Here is a 23,350-nt window from a genome sequence, read left to right as displayed (position 1 = left end):
AGAGCTGCAGTTACAGGAATTGTGGAAAACATCAAGGGTCATACCTGGTAGATTTGTAAAAAACCAGAAAATTTAGGGTTCAACTACATATCATAAGATAAAGAATTTTAGACCAATATATAACTGAAACCAGAGGTTTTCTTGCTGGGACGAATGGACAAACAATTAGAAAAGACTTAAGGAGGGTTGCTTTTGTATATGGTAACTGCTGCAAAATTACTGTCTGAAATAATTCTAAAACAAAGATTTAAAAAAGATTTGCAATGATTTCTGAATGTCCATGTCACTGGCTGATGCTGCCAATTTCAATGGTCCATGGACTTACTGTATGTCAATTTATTTTTAATCAGAAAATGAGTTTGATCTTGGCACTGGAATAATATTGGAACTTTCAAAGAAAATCAACATTTAATTCTGCTTTGACTCCAGCACAGTGTGAAAAAAAATAGAATATGTTGATTCCAGACAGCCACACACCCCCCCCCCCGAAGGCTCACCTGTTTATTGCATGGATGGGTGGTGGAGGAGCACAAGATAGCCTTGCACAGGCATAATAATCACCAATGGATTCAATAATACTAGCAACCACAGCACTGAGCATCCCAATCACACCAGCAGCTGAAATAGTCGGCAATCCCCACTGAACTGCAAATACAAAGACACTCAATTTTATATTGATGTAGGGCCAATCCAATTATGATCTTCTGGGCTAACTGATTGTGGTCTAATTATCTGGCATCCTGACATTTTTCCAGCATCTGTGGCTGTCATCTTCAGAGGCAAGGCAATCTGCTCTGCAGCTCACAGGCAATTGAGCAGGAACTGATAGCGCTCTTATGCTTGTAACCGAAGTAATCTCTCATTAGACCTTGCCAATGAAATTCTGAAAAGATGGGCTATAATTGGTTCTTTATCCTGGAGAATTTGTAATTGGTCTGGTCTGAATAAATTCCAAAGGAGTTGGTATTTGATTAGTCTGTCTTTGTAACACCCTATTTTAGATTCCACATGGAGTTTATTAATTTATTTTGGTGTGATGTAAAGCTAAACACCTGGTTTTGTTTATCTGCAGATTCTCTTCTTGTCAAATTCTTGGGACTTTTATAAATCTCAATAGCTTCTCTATGTACTTGTGCATGATGATCTGACATGATTGCTAGAACTTGTAGGTCTTTCCATTTAAAATTGTGCCTCTGATATTATAGCTGCTTGTGTTCAGCTATTGCTGATATTTCATGACGTCCTAGTCAAAAGGATCTTTTATGTTCTTTTAGCTGGGCATCAATACTCTAGTTTATAGTTCCAATATATACCTGTCCACAACTACAAAGTATGCCATAAACTGATGATGAAAATGGATTTCTGCAAATAGGTGATCAAATCATTTCTTGGATTTATTTTTTTTTGTTAGTTTAGGAAAAGAGTCTGAAGGTTTACAAAGCTTGTTTTCCATCTTTACATCACAGCCCTTAATTCACCAATCCCATGAAGAAACCACAGTAAGCTGATTCAAAGACAGAACAATCAAATGCAGTTCCTTTCAAACTTCTTCCAATCAGACCAATTATAAATTAACCTGGATAAATCAGAAAGCCTATCAGAAGTTGGCTTTTCAGAATTCCGTTGGCACGATCCAATGAGAAATTCTGTTACCAACACAAGAGTACTATCCATTCCTGTTCAGTAGCCTGTCAGCTGCACAGCCACAGCAAATAATATACTTGTGAAGATGCCAGCCACAGATGCTGGTGAGCCATCAGGATTGCAGACAATTAGAACATGATCTATTAGACTGGAAGTTCATCATCATTACATACAGATTTCCTCATTCTTTTAAAAGCAAAGCACTTTCAAAATGTAAAATACTTCCCTACATGACAAGACAGGTAATTTCTGTAATCTAGGGACAAGGTAGTTACAATTATTCAGAATACTGGGAATCAAAAACGTACTTTGCTACAGAAGTGATTATTCCTAGATAGTTAATCTCCACAATAAACTGGTGCCTTCTGATTAGAAAGACTTCCTATGAACAAATATGGGCATATATGGGCACTAATAGATATACAGTAGTACAAATAAAGGCTAAGGTGCTTGACTTGCACTATGGAGAGCTTGATTCAAATCTTCAGTCAAAGAAAAGTTTAGATGTAAACGAAACAAATATATATTCAAAAATATTTGAATATGCTCTTTCCTCATGAATGGAACTGGCTAAGTCAGAGCTTATCGGCGTTTGTATAGTCTCAGAGTTTACAATGATACAAATACTTGTAAAACAAAAATGAACTATCAGACCAGGGCCGGTTCATCTAAATTGGCATCTTCAGATTCACAGGCAAAAAGACTATAGTGACTCTACCCAGAAAGCAAAATATTCAGGGAGATTCCTCCTCCTGAATGTTTGCTAGGTTCACTTACAGGGATATGGAATCTTGAACCATGGAGCTACTAGGAGAACCTCTTGCCTGGCATCAGTGCGGGCGTAGAATCCATACTTAGTGTTATCAGGCGGAAAGACGTCTGTCACAGTAAAGATGAAACACAGCAGCCAAGAAACCAGAATAGCTAGAATGATCTGCAAGGGGGACAGGAAGGCACTTAAAATAAGACAGCGAGCAACGAGAGCCCGTTTGGGCTAATGGTGAAGACACCAGGCTAGAAAGCAGGAGACGTGAGTTCCAGTCCCGCATTGTTCATGAAAGCCAGCTGGGTGACCTTGGGCCAGTCCTCTTCTCTCAGCCCAATATAGCTCACAGGGTTCTTGTTGTGGGGAAAGTTGAATATGTTCGCTGCCTTGAGTTATTTGTAAAAGTAATAAAGGCGGGATACAAATAAATAAAATAAAATAAAAATGAAGACATGCTTTGATGACAGAGGTTTTTGTACTTAACACAGCACGATTGTTTTCAGATTAAAAGAAAAACTTGCAGCATTTTGTTAAGTATTGCACTTTAAATGGGTCTTCCATGCAATTTCCCAAACTGGGAAAATTTCCAAGTAAGTACTTAAGGGATTGCTAGTCATATTACACATGGTGCACCCTGATCAGAAAAAAAAAGTCAGTTGATCACGGACTGCAAATGAGAAGCATTTAAAAAAAAAAAAAGATGCTAGAGATTAATCAACAGATGTGCTGAATCCTTACCAAAGATTTCAAAGAAAGAGGTAATAGTGGGACCACACATCGAAAACCCACTGAATTTAATATTATCTATTACTCTTGCCAAGGAAAAACTCCTGGTGTTTCCAGATTACAGATATCCCATTACAGATATCCCGGCAGTTTGACACCTCTGGCTTAGATTCTTTCTCAAAGCTTACCTTAGCAACGACTTTGTTATATAATTATAATGAAATGACAAATTACAACCTCTTCTACATTTGAAAACAATAAACACACACACACACACACACACACACACACGAAGCTTCTATGCTGATAATAATCAATATACAGATTACTTACAGGAAACATTTTAAAAAGCTGCAAGCGATATGCGGTCCATCCTTTTTTGGACTTGTAAATGGGTAATGGGAATTTGACATTTCGGGCATACTGAGAAAACAACAGCACTAGGAAAATAGTCCTGAAAAGATGAAGAAGAATTACGATTAGTCCATCAGCATCTCCACAGATATAACAGATAAAAATCAATGAAACAAATATGAAATAAATTCCTCTCCACCTCGACAGGACTGCAAAGGACATATTTTTTTCCACTGTGTTTTCTTTGCAGAGTAATTTATTCAAGGTTTGAGGCAAAGGATAGCAGGGCTGGGTCCCTATTTCATCTGCTATGTTTGTAATGTGTTTTAATCTGTTTCAAGTTTTTGTTACTTGTTTTGACTCTTGAAAAGGTTCAGTAAATCAAGTAAACTAAATATATTGACGGCTCAGTATGACCTCTGTAGTCAATACAGAGAAAGTATTTTATCTACTATTCACCATCATTTACTGTGATGCATTTTAATTATAATGTTTAACCAATCACTAATTTTGATTCATCCAAATGCTTCTGCACCATTAACAGCCTTTCCCAAATCTAGGTTGATTCTGTGATTTCTTTCTTGAAAGGACTTCATAATGTGCATTTAGCTAAAGGAATCATTCAAGTAAAAATAGTTCTATCAGAGACACACAGAGTTCCATAACAGTAACCCTGATGGCAGATAAGGCTGCCTCAAACCTATTTGCCTCAAACAAATAAGGCTTGCCTCCAGAAATGGTTGATACTCCATCACTGGAGATTTCCAGAAGAGAAAGGACAACCATTTGTCTGATATGGCATGGGGTCTCCTTCTTGAGCAGGGGATTCGATTAAAAGAACTCCAAGGTCCCTTTCAACTCTATTGTTCTATGTTCTACAGCTAAGCGTTTTCCTCTGCTGCAAAAGGGATTGTAGCCACACAAACAATCACCAGGTTAGGTTCTGCTATTACATATTCTTACGCATGACTGGTAGCACAATTACCAGGAGGAGCTACACAAAGCGTGTATTGTTGAACCAGCGCCAACCCTACTGCGCACCAAGTGACATTTGGAATGCACGGTGCCTTTGAATCCCATAAAGAGGAGAGCACAAATATTATTAAATGTAATTGTAACAGTTATCCTAAGATAACTTTAGCAACCAAGATCCGGGTTCTCCTCTCTGGATTTTAAATACTGCATTTTGCTGGGACCTCTGCGGGCCAGTTACCTGGATGCCTTTGTTTTCTTTTACCGTCTTTTAATTTGCATCATTACCTCTTCTGTTATTTTTTTTCCCCAAAAGCAATTTAAAAATAAGAGTATTGGCATCATATCAAGGATGACCTATTTACAAGATACACTGTTTTTGGAGAGCGGCCTAAGTGGGCAAAAGGCCACTTTCCATACTGATATTGACATTCTCCTGCTCAGGTGATCAAGTGACACCTGTACAATACTGACAGCTGGATGACCAAGCATACTTACAGCATGGCTATGCCCCAGTGTTTGCCTGCTCTCTCCCCTGCAGCCTGGAACCCAGAGAGCCCAATGAGAGCTACCGTGGGTGTAATAGTCAGAGGGCCAATGTATCGCAAGAGTGCTCCGGGCAGGCCCAGGAATCCAATCACCACTTCTATCAAAGAAGACATGATAATAGCACCTTGGATCTGAACACAGAGAAAAGAGAGAAGCCTTCATTAGATTCCTCCCCTTCTTTCCAGTTTTTTGGTTTTTTTTTTACAGAGAAGGTTTTATATTTCTGCAGAGATTTTGGAATGGGTCATGAACTGCAAGTCAAAAAACCAAGTGACTAGGCAGAACTGGGCAATGGCATGTGTTATGCAAGAGAGTGCTTAAGCAGCAAGTTTTCCAGACTAAAGAACATCTGAAGTTCAGAGGTGCATGCTATGTTATCACCAGAAGATGATTCAACGGAAGGACTACTAACCTCATCCACTCCTTACTGCTTAAGCACAAAGCTTAGGTTGTAACACACAACGGGGTCATTAGACCAATCCGGCAGTTGTGTTAATAGCACATCACACGGTCATACAGGAAGACCTGGGTTCCAAGCTAACCTTTCAAGTTCTCAGATCGAACCGGCAGGGGCTGGTGATGCCGCGAAGGTGATGCTCTTAGCTCCTAGGGGCAGAGTGTATGATGCATTTGGTCACACGTGCTCTTTAGAAGCTGGCATAGAGCAGCGCAGTGGTCTCAGGAGACTGCCAGCCCCCCTTGGCTGCAGGCCTCTTGGCAGGATGGAGCTATGGTTTGAAGATGGGGAAGAGAGAGGGGATGTTTTAAATTGAGGAACAACTGGCAGCCCAAAACAATGGGATGGGTGAAAAGTTCCATGTCATAGGTGTGCACTGGATCTCTATTTTATTATTAATTGTTCTAGATTCATAAGGACCAAGAACACCTAAAATATTGGGAGTCAGGTGGGAAAGAGAAATAGAGCAGCAAGACCAATAAATAATCTGCAGAAAGCAAGGCAGTGCTTCTAACTCGGCGTGGCTTTCTGGAGCAAAAATACAGTTAAGGCAGTGTAGATTATTCTCCCTATAAGCCTTTGACTGCACTGCTACATAGAGTGAGACCCAGCAGCCTCATAACAGTTATTCTGTTATTGCACATATTACTGATGAGAAGCACTTGCATGCCACGAAACAGAGAGTAACCACTACTTAGCACGAAGAGCATATCCTCAGCAATCACGGATTGGATCTCATGCAGTTGGGAACTTTGCAATCACAAAGAAAAGGGCAGGCAAGTTTAAACTCCGTACACAAAGAGATTTTAGGAAATCAGAGAGAGTCAGCCATCTGGAGAAGTGCCCAACAGAGGACACGGTGCCAAATACATTATGCAAGTTACCTCTCGTATTCTGGGGTACCAGATATGTTCTGTGTGCAGCAGCTCCGATGTTCCATTTGTAGCCATTACAGCTTGGAAGGTTAAAAAAAGATACCTCTCGTTATGGCAAAATAAACAGCTTTAATAAACACAAAAAGTTAGCTTCTTCCCCTACTTGACCCCCTACTGCCGCTGATCATATATACACAGTACATTTTATATAAAGAAAAATCCATTCTGCTAGTCAATTGAACTGCTTCCCCACAGCCACCGAAGGTCAAATAAAAAAAAAAAACCTATGGAATTGAAATTATGCCTTTGTGAGATGGTGGTAATTGAAACTGTAGCACGTACTGATAAAATGTACTTTTTATAATAGTGTTAGGAACACATTTATTGTCCTGCTTATTCTCAGGTAGAGCAAAAGACCCCTATCTCTTCTCTAGTTTTTTAAAATAGTAACGGTTACATGCAGATAAATAGCTTGTTGCTGCTCCCACATTACAATCACGAATAGTAAATTCGAACTAACTGGTAGCAAGCCACATTGTGCCATGTATAATGCTTTATGAATTGTCTTATGCCAGATTGTGAATTGCCCTTATTTTTTTGTGAACTGTAGAATATCACTTCCTGGTCTTGTTTGATCTTTTTAATCCCCTCTCTCCTGAGTTTTGACTGAAAGATTAGTTGACCAAATTCTAATGAACGCAGGGAAATATATTTTGCGAGGGGCGGCAGAGGGGACAAAGGAGACGCAAATTCAAAATGATGACCCCCCCCCTCCCAAGGAAGGTATTTCCTGCTTACCCAGCTTCTCATAGAAACACTCCAATAAATGAGTTTGAGAAATCTATTCAGCCAGAGGAGACCTCTGCATTCCATGAGGTTAAGGAGAAAGATGGAGGATGAATTGAGGGCCTTCGCTTAGCCAGCTCTAAGTGCCTGACTCCTTCCCTAACCTAATTTTCCTTCCACCAGTTGAGTTTGTCTCTTTGGCTACCTTCTTCTCAATGGCTAGGTTCCTTCTAATCCATCACTATAAGCTTTCTCATGGTAAGTAAAAATTGGTCCCAGAAGGCAGCATTTATAGCATTCATACATTGTGCTGCTACAACCGGTTGTTATTCCAGAATGGGCATTGTTATTCCAGTGAGCACAAAGAGGCACAGATTCACTTGGATGATCCGGAGGATGATTTCATAGCACAGATGTGATTCGGGTGTGTTATGTCACAAAAATGTCGTTTCTTAATTTGGCTGGCTAGACTGTAATAACAGCTCCTGTCTGACGCCTCCTGCTTAGAGGATGGCTTCTAAGACAGAACAAGAGATCCCTTTATAAACAAAATGTTCTCTACTTACCCAATTAACTTCTGAAGGCAAAGAGCAATGTCACCATCCTGATTTATTAAAATCTATAATCACATTATTTGACCTTGTACCATACCCTGAATTTCTACATGGTGCGGAGAAAATCTATGTCTGAATCCAGAAAGCTTTACTGATGCAATTATAAGAAATACACATTTTAGGCATTTGGGCTATTCATCATACTAAGCACTATTTATTAAAGAAGTTGCAACCAGTCAGATTTATTATTTAACTATCATGTACTAATAGTTGGGGTTGCAAATACACCAAATGCCAAAACTAAATGGACTACATTATGGCTTAACACAATATGTGAACGTGATCTGAATTTTTGACCTTAACTCTGAAAGTCTCTTTTTCTAGAAATTTGGAAACTCATGCATGTTCACAGCTACTCATTTGGAAAAGAGCCTGGAACACTGCCAAAATACTAGGGCCTATCTCAAGTAAAATATGATTATGCCTATACATGCTGTTGTGCCTATTGGCAGCCTAACAAGATAACTGTGGAAAATAGTAACACATTTCCCTCTTATTTAATATTTGAAACCTGGTATTTCAAAAGCTGATATTCTAGATGCAAAATAAGATTTCTCTGGGAAATGTCTAGTTTGGAGGGAAAAAATCAAATTCTTGTTCAGCTGCCTTTACTGACTGTGTTTTGTCTTTGGAAAATAAAAACCAGAATTTAATATAAGTTTAATGGCTAACACTTTTACTTAAAGGGATTATTTATTTATTCTGCTCATAATGGGAGAAAAAGGAGCCTGATGTTAGATATTACAGGAGAGCCATGTTAGTCCCAAAAAATAATAAATCAGGAATCAGGTAGCATCTTTTCCAACTATAGTAAGCCTAACTTATACATGACTACTGCAAATTGATGTGCCCAGCTGATATATTTGTCACCCAAAAGGCAGAGAAGGGATACTGCATTTAATCCTAATAAGGATGAAATGGTGGAGAGAGTGGAAGTTGTAGAAATTTTGAAGGAGTGTGATTATGTCATACTAGAATCTGCCACGGGGAACTGAACGAAGTCCGACTAGTGCAGGGGTAGGCAACCTTGGCTCTTTTATGACTCGTGGACTTCAACTTCCAGAATTCCTGAATAACCAGCTGGCTCAGGAATTCTGAGAGTTGAAGTCCACGAGTCATAAAAGAGCCAAGGTTGCCTACCCCTGCGCTAGTGTTTTAGATTTTAAGAGAGCCAAATTCAACAAATTAAGAGAGAGATTAGAAAGGATTCTACAGGTGGAAATCCTAGAGGGGAAAACAGTTCAGGATGCTTAGAAAATTCTGAAAAACGAAATACTAAAGGCCCAATCAAACCCAATACTACAGAGGGAAAAAACAAAAGACACCACATGAGACCAGCATGTCAGAGATCTAGAAAAAAACTCGGGCTAGAAGACCCCCAAGGTGCCTTCCGGCTCTATGATGATATGATGCAAATTGACAACAATCACAGAGTTTTCAGAATCCAATTACTTGGAGAATAAAAGGCAAACATTAACGGCATCACCACTGCACATTTTTTTCACACAATCTTTCTTTGATATTTTCGGGAACCAGAAAATTGATCTGATTCCAAATTACTGTACTTCAAAGCAAAGCACCTACGGCATGATGCTTTGAGTCATCGGGATTGATCCATCTGACATCTAATTAACAGATTACATTTTCTTCATGCAAGCCAATTACTTGTGGAATACCTCATTGCTATTTTATAATAAGTGCTCGTCATCCTCTAAAGGGCTTTTACTTCTATATTCTGCACTTAGGTTGGGGAAACAGTCCAACTAAACTGCTCTTATATCATCAAAATCATCTGCCAAATTCCAATTACCTAAATGTGTGCAAGACTTATCTGGCAATAATGAATAGAAAACTAAATTTGAAAGTTTGAAAGCAAAATATATGGTCTAACTTTCAATTCTGGGAACTAGTTCTATTTTATGACTACATTTGCATATAATGAAGCCCCTGTTTAATGCAGCATTTTCCATGCTGGATTGTGGGCACTAATCCAGCATAGACAGGGGAATATTGATTCAGCTGAACTGCAGGGTGTTCACTCAGCACCTTTCATTCAGGCAGGTCTGTCAACAGTTAGACTGAAACTTGCCCAGGATATTTAAACTAGGCAAGCTAGTTCTAATTATGATTAAAAGCAAACCATCTTAAATAATTGTTTATAAAACTTTCTTCACTAATTATTGTTCATTATACTTGATGCAATTTATTTACAGCTCACCCAGTGGGTGAATAATGCAAAATGAAGGTTTTTCCCCCTTTTCTTCTCCTAGTTTATAAAGGCTGAAGTGTATATATCCTATTTTATAGAATGCAATTTAGATCTCCTGTATTCTCCATTTCTGAATCCTTGACACTCAATGTCAACATTCAGCTAAATTCAGGAAGCTCTGAGGGCTCCAATATATATATATATGTATTCCCAAACCCCTGGGAACATTCTGTTCCTGCTGTTCCTCCTTGGCTGTTTATTGCCTCTGAACTTGAAGGTGTTGCAAAACCATCCAGCAGCCTCAATAAGTAAATTGGCCAATGAGGTTCTCCCCACCCACCAACTTTCAGAAACTCCTCCCAAGAACAATTTCAATGAAATTCTTGTGGAAGAATGGGTGCTGCTTGTCCCTTGAGAAACCAGGAGAAATGCCCTGAAATTTGCATCAAAAAGCCATTTTTGTTCTGTCTTTCCTTCAGGGATCTTCTGGACCAGCTATAGAATTGGTAAACAATTGGTAAATTGGTAAACAATTCTGGTCTTGTAAAGGCAAGACCCCCTCAAGACTGTTATAAATCAGAGTCAGCCTAAAAAAAGTTTTCCTCCGTTTCAGCTCTTGCCCTGAATGACCAAAGGCACGGAGGGAAAGGATGGTTGCTCACCTGTGTTGTTACACTTCCATTTGTCCAGAGAGAGGATGGCTTTAGCGGGAGCCAAGAACGCAAAAGCACTGGCCTGAAACAAGGGTAACCTGAAAGAGGCAAAAAATCACATTTAAAACACTGCCACAGCATGCAAGAAGAGTCACCTGTTCAATGTTAGTTTTATTAGTTATTTAAATTTATCTTTCCAAATCTAACTCATCTAAATTTATTATAGTGCCCATAAATATGAATACCAAGCAATATAAAAAATGAAAAATTAAAGAGTTACTCTACGGTTGACCAAATCACAAAAACCAACAAAGAGAACAAGGAAAAGAGTTGACGTCAGGCTCTGTGTGGACTACTTTGATGGTTTTTGAAAAATCATAAAGGCCTTTAGGACAACAATCTCATCAATGAAACAGAGACCTCCCTCTTTATCTAAATCAGGGGACCCCAAAGTGGGCAACGTTAAGACTTGTTGACTTCAACTCCCAGAATTCCCCAGCTAGCATTAGGAGTTGAACAGTTCTGGGAGTTGTAGCCCACAAGTCTTAAGGCTGCCAAGTCTGGAGACCCCTGATTTAAATGATAACAGTGAATGGGACAGACAGTAATAGTAATTTACTATAAATCACTCCAAGGGCATAAGCTAGTTCTTAGTTTTAATCTAGGGAATCCTAAACACCTTAGTCCTGGACAGTTTTGGGATTACCTTTCTTCCTGCATTCTTCCAGAGGGTAAGGCTGTCTGGCTAACTCTGGTAAGGCAAAGAGCATAAACAGAAAGTAATGCTGGCCATAAATTTCCCCTAACTTCTCTGGCTTTTCTTATATTCACAGTCTTAAAATGACAAGACTCCATCTTACATGGATCCCTCCTTCCACAAGAATCCACAGAAACTGCCCCAACAGTGCACAACATAGAATCCTTTACTCCACTCTTTGCCTTTCTTCATGACTCAATCTGTTCTAGTACGGCAGATTAGAATCAAGGTTTATTGGCCAATAAAACATGCAATCAGCAGAAATCAAAGAGTACAGTTTCTTTCCTGTGTCCTTTCATTCCTTTTGGGGGGGAAATTGGCAGCTCCTATAAGGTCACAGATCAAGATCTGTGGCACTGGAATGCCAAGGATACATCGCCATGTCGGGCAGCTTAATTTTGTCTAGCATCAATACTACAGCCAAATTTTGTCTGGCTACAGTTTTGTAGCCTGAATGTATTTTTTTCACTTTACCATTTGTTTATTTGATTATTTTGGATACAGCTGATCTTCCTTCATAATTACAACTGTTTTTGGGAGGGACAAAATCTTCTCACTTAACAAACAAGATGGGTGAGAGACATACATTTTTGACTTTCATATTAAAATGCTTTGCAAAGGCTCATAATAGTAAAAAGGTTTTAAAAGAAGGAGTGCATCCGGAATGATCAAATAACTAAATATCCATTGCGTAATCACAGGATCCTTACAAGCACATCTACGAAGAAAGAAAGACGAGTGTAAAGCTCTACTTTTTGCAAGCAAGCTCTCCTTCTCGCAGGATCACTCCCTAAACGATTGATTTCAGCCTGTTTCAAGCTTCACAACTTTAGGATGTGTGGATTCAACCCCCAAAATTCTTCAGACAGCATGCTGTCAATATTTGCAAAATATTTGTAAAATCAGACTGTTCTTTCTTAAAGGATAATTTCCAAAATTATTCCAGAATGATAGGCTTGATCCTTTATCAAACCAAACAGAATTTGCTTAACAAAACAATTCAAAAAGAAACCATCTAATTTCTACAACAGGTGTCCTCTTGTGTACATTTCTGGTAATAAGGAGTAGAGAGGTAGATGTTCACCAGAACCTGCTTGGCTCTTTTTAGGAACAGCATGACGAACTAGGGAGAGCTTTGGTGACCCTTGGCACACCTTTCTTCTCTTCGTATGAGGAGACTGCTAGTTATCAGTAACAATACTTAACTGATAATGATTTAAAAAGCAAAAAGGATGCTCTCTTTTCTGGCTTCTATTTTCATGAAGACTTTATATATAGCACCTAGACCTATATACCGCTTCAGAGTCAGCATGTTCCTCCCCCAACAATCTGGGTCCTCATTGGGTCAATTCGTAACAATCTTTATTGGCTTTCTGGTTTTTATACCATCACCTTGGTTGAGAAAAAGGACCAACTCAGAAACCTTATGGGCAAGCAAAAGTACGCACTTTGCTTCTTTCACAAGATCCTGTTTTTCAGACTGCCTGTTCTAATCCAGGAAACTTAGAAAGATATTGAGCAAATCCTGGAGGTTTTCTTTGGGCTGGTATCCTTCAATAACCTTCACTAGTTTATTTAAACCGGCCTGCCTTTTTTATCCTACTGAGTTACCATTCCCCACCCGATATTCTCTTTCGTAGGTAAATATACTCAATATTTTTTGAAAGAAAGGCTTCAAAATAAAATCATACTTGGAGGGGCTAGACCTAAAGTAAAATATGGCTGTGTTCATCCTTTTGTTATTTTTCCATGTTATTTTTTAATATCCTGCCTAGAATAAACATAATATAGATGTAGGTACTTAACATACTTTGGCCCTTGTACAAAGGTGAAAAGTGTACATCATTTTTTCCCCTACAATAACAGAATATTATAACTGAATGGAAAATTCTATGGTTTTAATACTAGAGAAAATCTAAAACTTATTTTGCTTTGATCATTAATTTCCTAATATCAAGTATATAATATACAGGTAGTCCTTGACTTACAACCATAACTGAGCCAGTAACTTTGCTTGTAAGCCATGATGGTCTTTAAATGGATCATCATAAGACTGCACCCAATTTTCCAATCTTTTTTTGAAGCTGTTGTTCGGTACACCCACTGTTCACTATGAGGTGGTTTTTGCCAGAAGTAAGCGCCTGTACAGTAATGTATTGATCCTATTATCTGTGCTGAAAGAATGCTTGGTCTGATCATTACATGGAAATGAAAGGTACCTGGAGCATAAAAGTGTCTTCATTCCTTCTAATCTCTGCTGGAAGAATTTCAGACTCCAGGACTAAGAAAAGTTTTCTGGCTGAGAATTTGGGGAGCAGCTGCTAATTAATTTAGGCACTAATTCAACTCACTTGGTATAATTTAAGTAATGTTTTTCATTTTATTATCAGACTCAAATATGACTGTTTTTAATTTTGCACATTATCTGCCTGTTTCCTGAACTGTTTAATTATTACTGAATTATTATGTTTTGAACGAATGCTAGTTGGCAAGTTGAAATTTTGAAATATAAATTAGACAATTTTTCTTTTAAATTTGTTTACATAAGCTAAATACTTCCATCCCCATTCTGAAGGAGCTTTCTGAACATTCATTCCTCGCAGCTAGTCACAATCTGCCAGACAACATAGGCTTCAACTCCTATCATCTTTGCCAGCATGTTATTATCTATTTTTTATTTTTATATCCATCCTTTCTGTAGCAATTAAAGGAAGTTTACACAGACCTCTCCCTTATTTCAAACCTCACAACCACCCTAGGAATGGAGCCTAATCCAAAGCCACCCTTTGAGTCTCACAGTTGAAAGATGACCTGAAGCTGGTTCTCCCCAGGCAAAGTATTATGCCTTTAATCAAGACATAATGCTGTTCATCAGCATTACTGCCCAGAGTTCATGGGAAATGTTATATGCAGTTAACACATCACCAAAGAGTAACTCACCTGCACCCAAACGTTGTTTGCAACAAAGTTGTGATTCCAACACAGAAAAATATGGTCCCAATCAACTGGCTGGTGGCCCACTGATCAAATTCAACACACATGGCTTCTGCTAGCAAGAAGGGCACTGCTATAGTGCCACTGAAACAGGTCAGGTAGTGCTGCAAAGAACAAAGGGTTATTTTTTAATTGTGTGTGTGTGTGTGTGTGTGTGTGTGTGTGTACCTGTGTAAATTGCTTTCCTTATGTTTGCAATACCATTACGATTAAACCAAGACAATTAATAATTCTGTATGGATAGTTTTATCCATTAGAAAATAACCATTATCTTAATAAAGAAACACACTTTGATGATCTCAGTTAAGGATTAGAAAATGGCAGTCCAAAATAAAAAATAGTGATATGCCATCAGGTTTCCTAATATTAACTAAATTCCATTGGGGAGAGTCCAGCAGATGTTAGGGAGGAGACCACAACTCAGTTACGTATTCAGACTTTGTGCTGAAAAATCAAAATCTCATACTTATTAAAATGATCTCAGACAGCGGAGTTTGAACAAACTCTTTGGTAGTCAAAAGTAGTCAATTTAGATTAGGTGGATCAAAAGTGTTAACCTTTGTATGAAGCAGTTTCCAATCTGCATATTGATACTGCACGAAACGTGAAAAGCCCCAATTTTATTCTCTTGAATTCTTCTCACCAGAAGAACTTATTCTCACGTTCAGCAATTTTCTTAGTGTGGCAAACCAAAATCTTTAATCAAAGGCAACCTCTAGTTTGTACTGGTAAGTGCTGAACAACCATCTCTGCTGGCTCCATTGCCACTGTCAAGCCAGGCCGCTAACCGCTGGGACAGCTGATCAGTGCACTAAGCATCTTGGCTCACTCTGCACTCAATCGGCTTACAAAATTACAGAAAATTTAACATCCACCAATGCAGGCTGGTATAAGCCAGCTCCAGCATGTCCCTGCATAACCTCTCACTAACTTCCAGAGTATAAGATCAATAGGAAGCTGAGCTCTGCAAGCCCACTAAAATGGAAAAATTTGTTAGAGGATTATTTATTTAACATGCTCACATATGACCCCTTCATTCTATTCAAGAACTGGGCAGGAGAATATTCTCATGGAATGTATCCATGCTTAAAGCCTCCCTTCCATCCTGCTGCTCTTCAGGGCATCCAGACACATTCCCCCCCTGCTAGAAGACAAGCATTCTGGCTGCAAAACTGTGAAGACTGCACAATTGGGTACCCTGGTGGAGTTCCCAAGTACAAAAAATGTAGGGGGTACGGTTTACATTCCTAAATAATTTCAGAATTCAGGCCGTCTGGAAAAGTTTTTTGAAATAACCTGGTGTGCCTTCATATAGTGATGCAGAAATTATTTGTTCAAGAAGAAAATACTAAAGAAGGAAACCAGGAATAAATTATCTGTAGTTTCTTGCTGCCTGAATTACTCTGCCAGATACGAGTCCTGTGAAAGTGTCATTCCCATGAGGCCCCTGCTAAGTAATTCTAAAAACAATACTTTAAAATTAAATTCTGACTTAACTGCTCACTAGCATTTCAATGAAAAATATATTGGAACAAATTGTACCTGTAACCCCAAGAATATGCAGAGATACCAGGGCGGAACATCCTCAATTGTGTAGATCATGTCTGTTCTTTGTGCGTCTGAGCTTCCACTGCTGTCAAGGGTTTCTGCCAGAGAACTCTGTCAACCATTAAATTAGCCACCATTTAATACAACAGTCTATTAATATGTTACTGGGATACGCCTGAGAAGTCCTGTGGCCTGCTGCATAGCACTATCAGTTCACACAGCAAAAAAAAAACCCTTTTATTTTTCTAGTAATCAGCCAAACTACATGGGCACCGTCTCTTTAACGTAACCAACCTCTGCCTTTACATATAAGCAAAGCATTATTCTGTTCCTATGATATAATCACCACATATCTTGTGCCAAAAAAAGATTGTGGTGCCCAACTGTTTACACAAAGAAATGTAGATGGCAGATTAGAGGTTAAGGGATATTTTCTGGAAAAAAGAAAGATTACACTTGCATAAGAGATCCAGACTCCATGATTTATGACAGTACTCTACTGTTTTCTAATGAGCTTTCATTTATTTCAATATATACATAGCTTTGCTAGAAACATAACCCTAGGCGTGGAAGAGACCATTTAGTACTAATTCAACTTTGATCTTCATATAGACAGATAATGTGGAATATTACTAAAGTATGCTACCATACAGCCATATTCTCTTCTCAGGACCAGACACAACCACTTTCCTTAAGCTCTCTGCATAGGACTGGAGTCTCCAATCCCCTGGACATTCTCTGAACCTCCTCCAATCTGTCTGAATCCTTCTTAAGGGCCTCCAAACTGGACACAAATATTTCCCATAATTTACAACCTATAATTCTGTTGATGTAAGAAAAATGCTATGTGCCTCATGTCAATCACATCATGGCTAGAACAGGTTCAGAGTTTAGGGAAGACAATGAGGTGTAAAGTTTGATAAACACTTATATGGCAAATCTGAGTTTTAGAGTTCTTTTTGAGGTTCTTAGTGGAAAAGTGTTTTTAGGCCTCATAAATATGCAAAAGAATTATGACAAAAAACTACACAGCAATCAAATATAATAAAACCAAGGATGAAGATTAAATTTGTGCGAGATCTGCTTTACACGTACAGTTAATCCTCACTCAGCAACCGCAGTTGGAAGCTGTAACTCAGTTGCTACACAGTGAGTTAGTTAAGTGCAACTTCACATGACCACACCGACTTAAGACATCAGTTCCAGCTGCAGTTGTTAAATGAAGCAGTTGTTAAGTGGAAAGTTACAGGCTGGCATGGCCAATACTGACCGAAACGATCTGACTTGGTGGAGTACCCTTTCCTTCACTTCTATAAAGGAAGACCCAAGGTATTGTTTTTCTGCAATTAGTTCCTAGGATTTTTCAAGTTCAAGGTTTACTAAGGCTTTAGATTGAAAGTAATAGTTTCCAAAAACTACATGAGGTCAAATTAAATATATGAGGAACAATGTTGAAGATAAATAAGCAGTGAATATGAAAGGTCAGCAAGGAAGACACACAATTCTTTGTCCAAAAGTGGAGAGTGGTTCACTCTTTAATAATGAAGTTATTAATTTCTAATGCAAGCAATTGATTACTTATCTAATGCAGTACACTTCTGAAGAGGAAAAGAAGATGGATAGAGAAAAAAGAGCAAAGAAAATAATATGAAGCTCACAAAATGAAAAAGCGTAAGCTTTGTGTGTTGCATGTTGAGATTTAAAGCCAAAATAAATATTCACTGCAAATCTCAAAAGGCCATTGCTTTGCATAGGCTATGGTGCCATTTTCATATAAATGGTTTAAAATTTTGTTATTTAAGGGCTGTGAAAACAGGAACACCCCTTAACACCTTTTATTGGCAGTAGCCCTTGGGGGGGGGAAGATTTGTTTAATTTAGCAGTTTCAGATTTTGCTGAAACTTTGGTTTATATAACAAAAGTGCTGACTTAATCCATACTTGATTGCAGAGTATCTTGTTTCAAACATGACTTCTTAAGCTCTAAACCATCGGTCCATATGATTTAAGCACATGCAGCTTCCTCCTCATATTTCCTCATATGTATATGCAGTGTTCATTATCAAATGGATTAACAGAAAATCAAACAAAGGAGTAATTTTTATTTCACAAGAGAGCATGTTCTGAAGCTATCACAGTAGCTGAAGTCATTTCAGGCACCAGAACCCAACCCCTTCCACAGTAGTGGCATGGTATCAGTGGGTCCCACTAGGAAACAGCTGATGCCAATGGATTCCTACAGGAAACAGCTAAACTCAAACTTCAGATCTCTAACCTCCTCTGAAGACCATGTTTTCAAAAGAGTTAGGAGAATGTGTACAACAGAGCTTACAGAAAACCTACACTGCAAGGTGCAACTTTACCTGGGAGGAACTTGAGCCCAGGAAATAGCTGTATGTTTGGGTTTGACTCAATATGATACCAGGACACAGACACTGCACTTTGAAAATCACGATTTAGGGCTTAATGATTGCATGAACATAGGCAATTGCATTCAAACCACAGTAAAGGAGATTCAGGTTAGATATTTGGAGACATTTAAGGACTGTCAAACAGTGGAATAGGCTGCCTCATGAAATGGTATGTTCCTTTTCATCGAAAAAGTCATCTGCTAAAATGCTTTAGAAGTTCCTCCACCAAGCGGAGAGATGGATTAGATGACCTTTCTACTTGTTTTTATTCCTCCGCACTTTTGCTTTTTTCTTTCTTTCTTTGCTTCTTTTGCACTTAGTTTTTGTTCTTTGTAAAACAAATTATTTTTTAAAAAAATAAATAAATGGTGGCCAACCTATTCTGCCATATGGCAATGCATGAATTCAGTCACTACCTTGAGAAGTTCTGTTTAGCACCCTCCCTGCTCTCAAAGCTAAGATGATCAGGACTATGGTTGAAGACCGTGGGATCATGTGTGGAAAGTGGTAACTCTTCTACAAGATATTCTACCTGACTGAGGATCAAAAACACAAAGCAGAATTTGAAAAATGAATGGAGGTAAAGAACTAAACATACTTTGCCCTAATTCAAAAATAAATCCAAAAATCTCATTATTTTAAATGTAACCCCCCCCCCTCCACTTGACCGTCTAATTTCAGCATTTGGATGTTTCCTAGAATATACAACTTGAAAATTTTCAATTATAACTTTGCACATTAAAGTTGTGCAATCCACTTGAAACTGAATTCTGTTGACATAACACAAATGCCAATCTCATAGGAAGCAATCTGATCTTGAAAGTCAAATAATGATGACTCGTGACATGTTACATGGCATCTTAGTCAGGATAATGGGTTAAATAAGTCAAATTATACAAGTCAGGTGAACCCTTTGTAATTGTGAAAAGGATTTAAAATCCTAATCATATTTATCCTTTAAAAAATAAGGTATTGGGGGAGGGAGGAGCGCAGGGGAGATTTTGGAAATATAATGCCCTTCCCAGAAGACTTCCATGAAATTTAATTTTTTAAGTTCTGTTTGCTTCCCACACTTTCCTGAAATATTCCAAACTTTGCAACATTCTAAATGTGGCAATATTGGATTTACCTTTTCAGAAGATTTAGGCTAGACCTCACCAGCTGCTTAAATCGGTGTTTCTCAATCTTGGCAGCTTTTAGTTGTGTGGACGCCAACTCCCAGAATTCCCCAGTCAGCCTTGCTGGGAGTTGATGTCCACACATCTTTAAGCTGCCAAGAGTGAGACCCCCTGGCTTTAAAGGTATTACAAGAGTCATGGCCTTGAAGCTTTTGCAGAAGACAAGAATCTCTGTCATAAATACCAGAACTGAAGGGAGTGGACTGACAAAACCTTTGAAGGTTTTATAACCCCATCAGGTGGAGATTACAGAACGTGAAGAATCCAACCAAGGGCACTGCTGGCATCCAATTTGCTACAGCAGAAACCACAACAATCTTGTGATTCATGACTACTGGGGCCCAAGGGCAGAAGCAGTCTTTGACTGCATTAGCTTCATCTGCTTGATAAAGTCTTCATATGATAAGATGACACTATTACTGGATATTTTCCCAGCAAACCAAGATATAACAAACAAACATTTTATGATAAACAAGGTTGAATGAGTCAGCTTTGTTTTTCATTATTATCAGCCAAAAGGCTCTGATTCACTTCCTTCTGTAGTTTATCAGAGCCTGCAGTCTTATAGATTTTTTTTTTCTTGCTCTGGTTGAGAAAAGATTGGGAGTGCTTTCATCTATTTTCATTTATCTCCAAGCCTAATTTTACTAAGCCATATAGCCTTAGAATAGTAATTTTGGCCCTCCTTTAATGATTCCATTCAACAGAAATCAGTTTGAACTGGTGAAGAACTCCATAGGGCTTTGTTCAGAGCCAAATTGAGCAAATGTACAAATGAATTATGACAGTTCATTTTTATCAAGATGTTAAGTTTAATCTACTTTTTAAGATACCTTTTCTGCAATTCCATTTTCTGTCGTATAGATTGCCATGAGTTCTGTGTCTTCTGTATCTTGATCGCCACTTGAAGTTGCTCCTCCACTTATTACAACCTAAGAAAAAATAATTATAATTATTAATTAATAGTAATACTCTAAAATAATTATAGAGGATATAAACTAAAACAGAGAACAACATAAAGTAAAGAAGATTTTTGACTTAGCTGACTAATTGGGGGTAAGAAGTATCAGTCAAAAATAAAAATCTGAAAATGCAAAGTTTCCAAAATTAGAGAGTAACTATCCAAACTTCTCTGTTATTTGGAGTGAAGAATTAAATCAGATTTTGTCTGTTGCAATCAAAGTTAACTGAATACGGATTAATAAAATCAAGATGATTGTTATTTTAAAAAATATTTTTAGAGAAACAATTGCTATATAGAAGTATGTAACTACAATTATAATGTAGATTCTAAATTTGACAAATGAATAATTCCAATATAATGTGTAGTTTTAAAATTATAAAGTACTAAATATGCAGATATGTATCTATACTAAACATAGATTCTTTTTATCATGAGCCTTTCACCCAAAGCACAGTTTTATTGGGTTACCTTACTTTTTATGTTATGCAAGTGTTTTATTTTTAATTCTTAAACACGATGCATAAATTTACACCTTTACATCCTTGCCATTTTTAGCTGCTCCATTCCCTAAAGCAGTGGCTCCCAACCTTTTCAATATCCCGCACCCCTAGTGTGCTTCTGATATATTCTCGCACCCCTTACAAAGGTTCAAAATAACAAATTATGCATATACACTATAATTTTGAAACTTCTAAACCCAAATTTTCGCACCCCCTGGAATATCATCTCGCACCCCTGGTTGGGAACCCCTGCCCTAAAGGATTTGAGTAATGCATTTCTGTATCATTTTCATCTCTAGGATAATCTGTGGTACGGCAACCAGTACTCAAATGACCTTCAATGAATTGCAGTCCTTCAAAGAAGCTTTGTGACATCCTTAGGAATAGCTGGAAGCAATCTTTTTAATCTCATCTAATGCATTCAGATAGATAAGACTGTGGTCACTTGAGCAATCCAATTAAGCCAACCTATTGCATCAGCTTTTTGAACAAAATAAGTCATTCATAAGCAGTTGTCAAATTAATTTTATAAGATTGGAATGGTTGTTTCTTTTAACTCCTCCTGCTCAAAAATACACTCAACTCTATCCTTCAATAGATCTGATTTACCCAGACAGCTTTTATAACACTGTCCTCCTTCAAAACTCAGCAATCAAAAGCTTTCAGAGGAAGCACCTGTCAGAAAGGGATTGTGACATCAGTGAAAAGCACATCACAAGACACTACTTATCTATGCTGATTTCAAAGTTCTGCCACGTAAAAATGTATTTCCATGACTCCCTTTTTGGAGAACTAGAGCTTAACCCAACATGACTTCTAAGGAAGACTACACAGATGAAATGCACCAGCCTCACAATACTACCAAAAGCAAATTAACATTTCTAAACATTAACTTACTGGCAATGTAAAAAAAGCAGTGTGCTTGGCTTCATCCTCATACTTGGCCTCTGCTGGATTTCCAGTTTCTACAGATTTTGAAGTAGTGTTTTTGCCAATCCCCATGGTTTTCCAAAATACTTAGAAAATTTAATTGGCGACTAAGTTATATGGGCAGACGTTGAGTTTTCAGTATGAAGGAAAGCAGCGGAGAAGAGCCGTATCGGAATACCTTAGCACTAGGTCCTGCACCCCATCTGTCTCTTTATGGTCCCTAGAAACGAAAAGATGAAATGCAGTGAAAAGACATTTGCAAGCATTTTACAATCTTCACCAAGAGCCGGGTTCCTATTATTTATTATTTACATGACAAATGTCAATTATTAAGATTTCCTTCCATAAGATAGTTAATGACAATTTCCTCCCAAATTATTTTGGCGATACCAATTGATTATATGCCATCAAGTTGTTTTCAATAGATAGATATCTATAAGATATCCATAAGATATCTATCATAGAACAGATATCAATAAAAATCTAAAAATTAGAAGACATCTGGTAGCATCTTTTCAGACGAAAAATCTTTCAGGAGCTTCGATGTGTTAACAGATTCCTCCTGAATTTTTAAATCGGAGGTCACCAAACATTTTGTCTAAAGGGACAAAAGAGCTCACCCTTCCACCTCTGCTTCTGCAACAGTGGCTGGCTGCTCCACAAGCCATGGCCATCACTGCCCAAAATGCCCTGTCCCCACTCCTCAGCTTGACCGAGGCTGGGCCTTGCGGTCGGTCTGTCATTTGCCCTCTCTCCTGCTTTCTCAGCTCACGGACTATAGTTAATGGTTGGGAGGCAGGATTTGGCTCATGGGGCCCACAGTTTGCCTAACCCTGAGATAGATTAACATAGCTCTTATCCTACAATGGATACAACAGAAATCTAAAGTCACTATTTACAGCTGATCCGATCCAGTGTTTCCAATCAAAATAGAAGCAGACTCCAAAATATGACTGCAATTAATCTGAGGGTTACAATTATGACAATTATACCAAAAACATCACATTGTTTCAACTTAAAATTAAGACAGATAAAAATATATCAATTACTTTTAAAAAGGATCTAATTTTTGCAATAAATAAATAAATAAATAACTACAAAAGCCCAGATTTCAGTTGTTAAAATATTCGCGACTATGGAGATTCTCAGTCATCTAGGTGTCATGGTTGTCTCAAAGGTGTTTTTTTCAAAAGACAGCTGGATTGTGTTTTTTTTCCTTGAGGAAGAAGACATTTTGCTTCTCATCCAAGAAGCTTCATCATGGCCAACTCGCCATGGCCAACTCATTGCGGGCCAAGTCACCGTGGGACAAGAGTTACACTAATATCAAAGAAACCGTGGAATGGAATCATTAAAGGATGCAAAAGGAGGGACAGAATGAAACATTTATTTATTTATTTATTAAATTTATATACCGCCCTATCTCCCTTGCAGGACTCAGGGCGGTGAACAGGCGATACTAAA

The 23,350-nt window shown here is 38.1% G+C and overlaps 1 protein-coding gene across 1 annotated transcript in view; it reads right to left on the bottom strand.

The window, feature by feature from the left end:
• SLC23A2 (solute carrier family 23 member 2) overlaps positions 1-22,101 on the bottom strand; it is a 28,101-nt gene extending 6,000 nt beyond the window's left edge. The window contains exons 1-10 of the mRNA XM_015811506.1: positions 21,854-22,101; positions 20,326-20,424; positions 15,899-16,015; positions 14,303-14,460; positions 10,615-10,703; positions 6,353-6,423; positions 4,961-5,142; positions 3,470-3,590; positions 2,422-2,578; positions 498-645 (exon numbers count right to left, since the gene is read on the bottom strand). Of these exons, the coding sequence (XP_015666992.1) occupies positions 498-645; positions 2,422-2,578; positions 3,470-3,590; positions 4,961-5,142; positions 6,353-6,423; positions 10,615-10,703; positions 14,303-14,460; positions 15,899-16,015; positions 20,326-20,424; positions 21,854-21,958 (1,247 nt within the window). The 5' untranslated portion in view covers positions 21,959-22,101. The remainder of the gene's footprint in view (positions 1-497; positions 646-2,421; positions 2,579-3,469; positions 3,591-4,960; positions 5,143-6,352; positions 6,424-10,614; positions 10,704-14,302; positions 14,461-15,898; positions 16,016-20,325; positions 20,425-21,853) is intronic.
• Positions 22,102-23,350: the final 1,249 nt, after the last annotated feature.

Source organism: Protobothrops mucrosquamatus, unplaced genomic scaffold, assembly GCF_001527695.2.
Source record: "Protobothrops mucrosquamatus isolate PMUCROS unplaced genomic scaffold, P.Mucros_1.0 scaffold_50, whole genome shotgun sequence".
NCBI classification, from domain to species: Eukaryota; Metazoa; Chordata; class Lepidosauria; order Squamata; family Viperidae; genus Protobothrops; species Protobothrops mucrosquamatus.
Note: the sequence above shows the minus strand (reverse complement) of the source record. Positions and strands in the feature narration are given on the sequence as shown.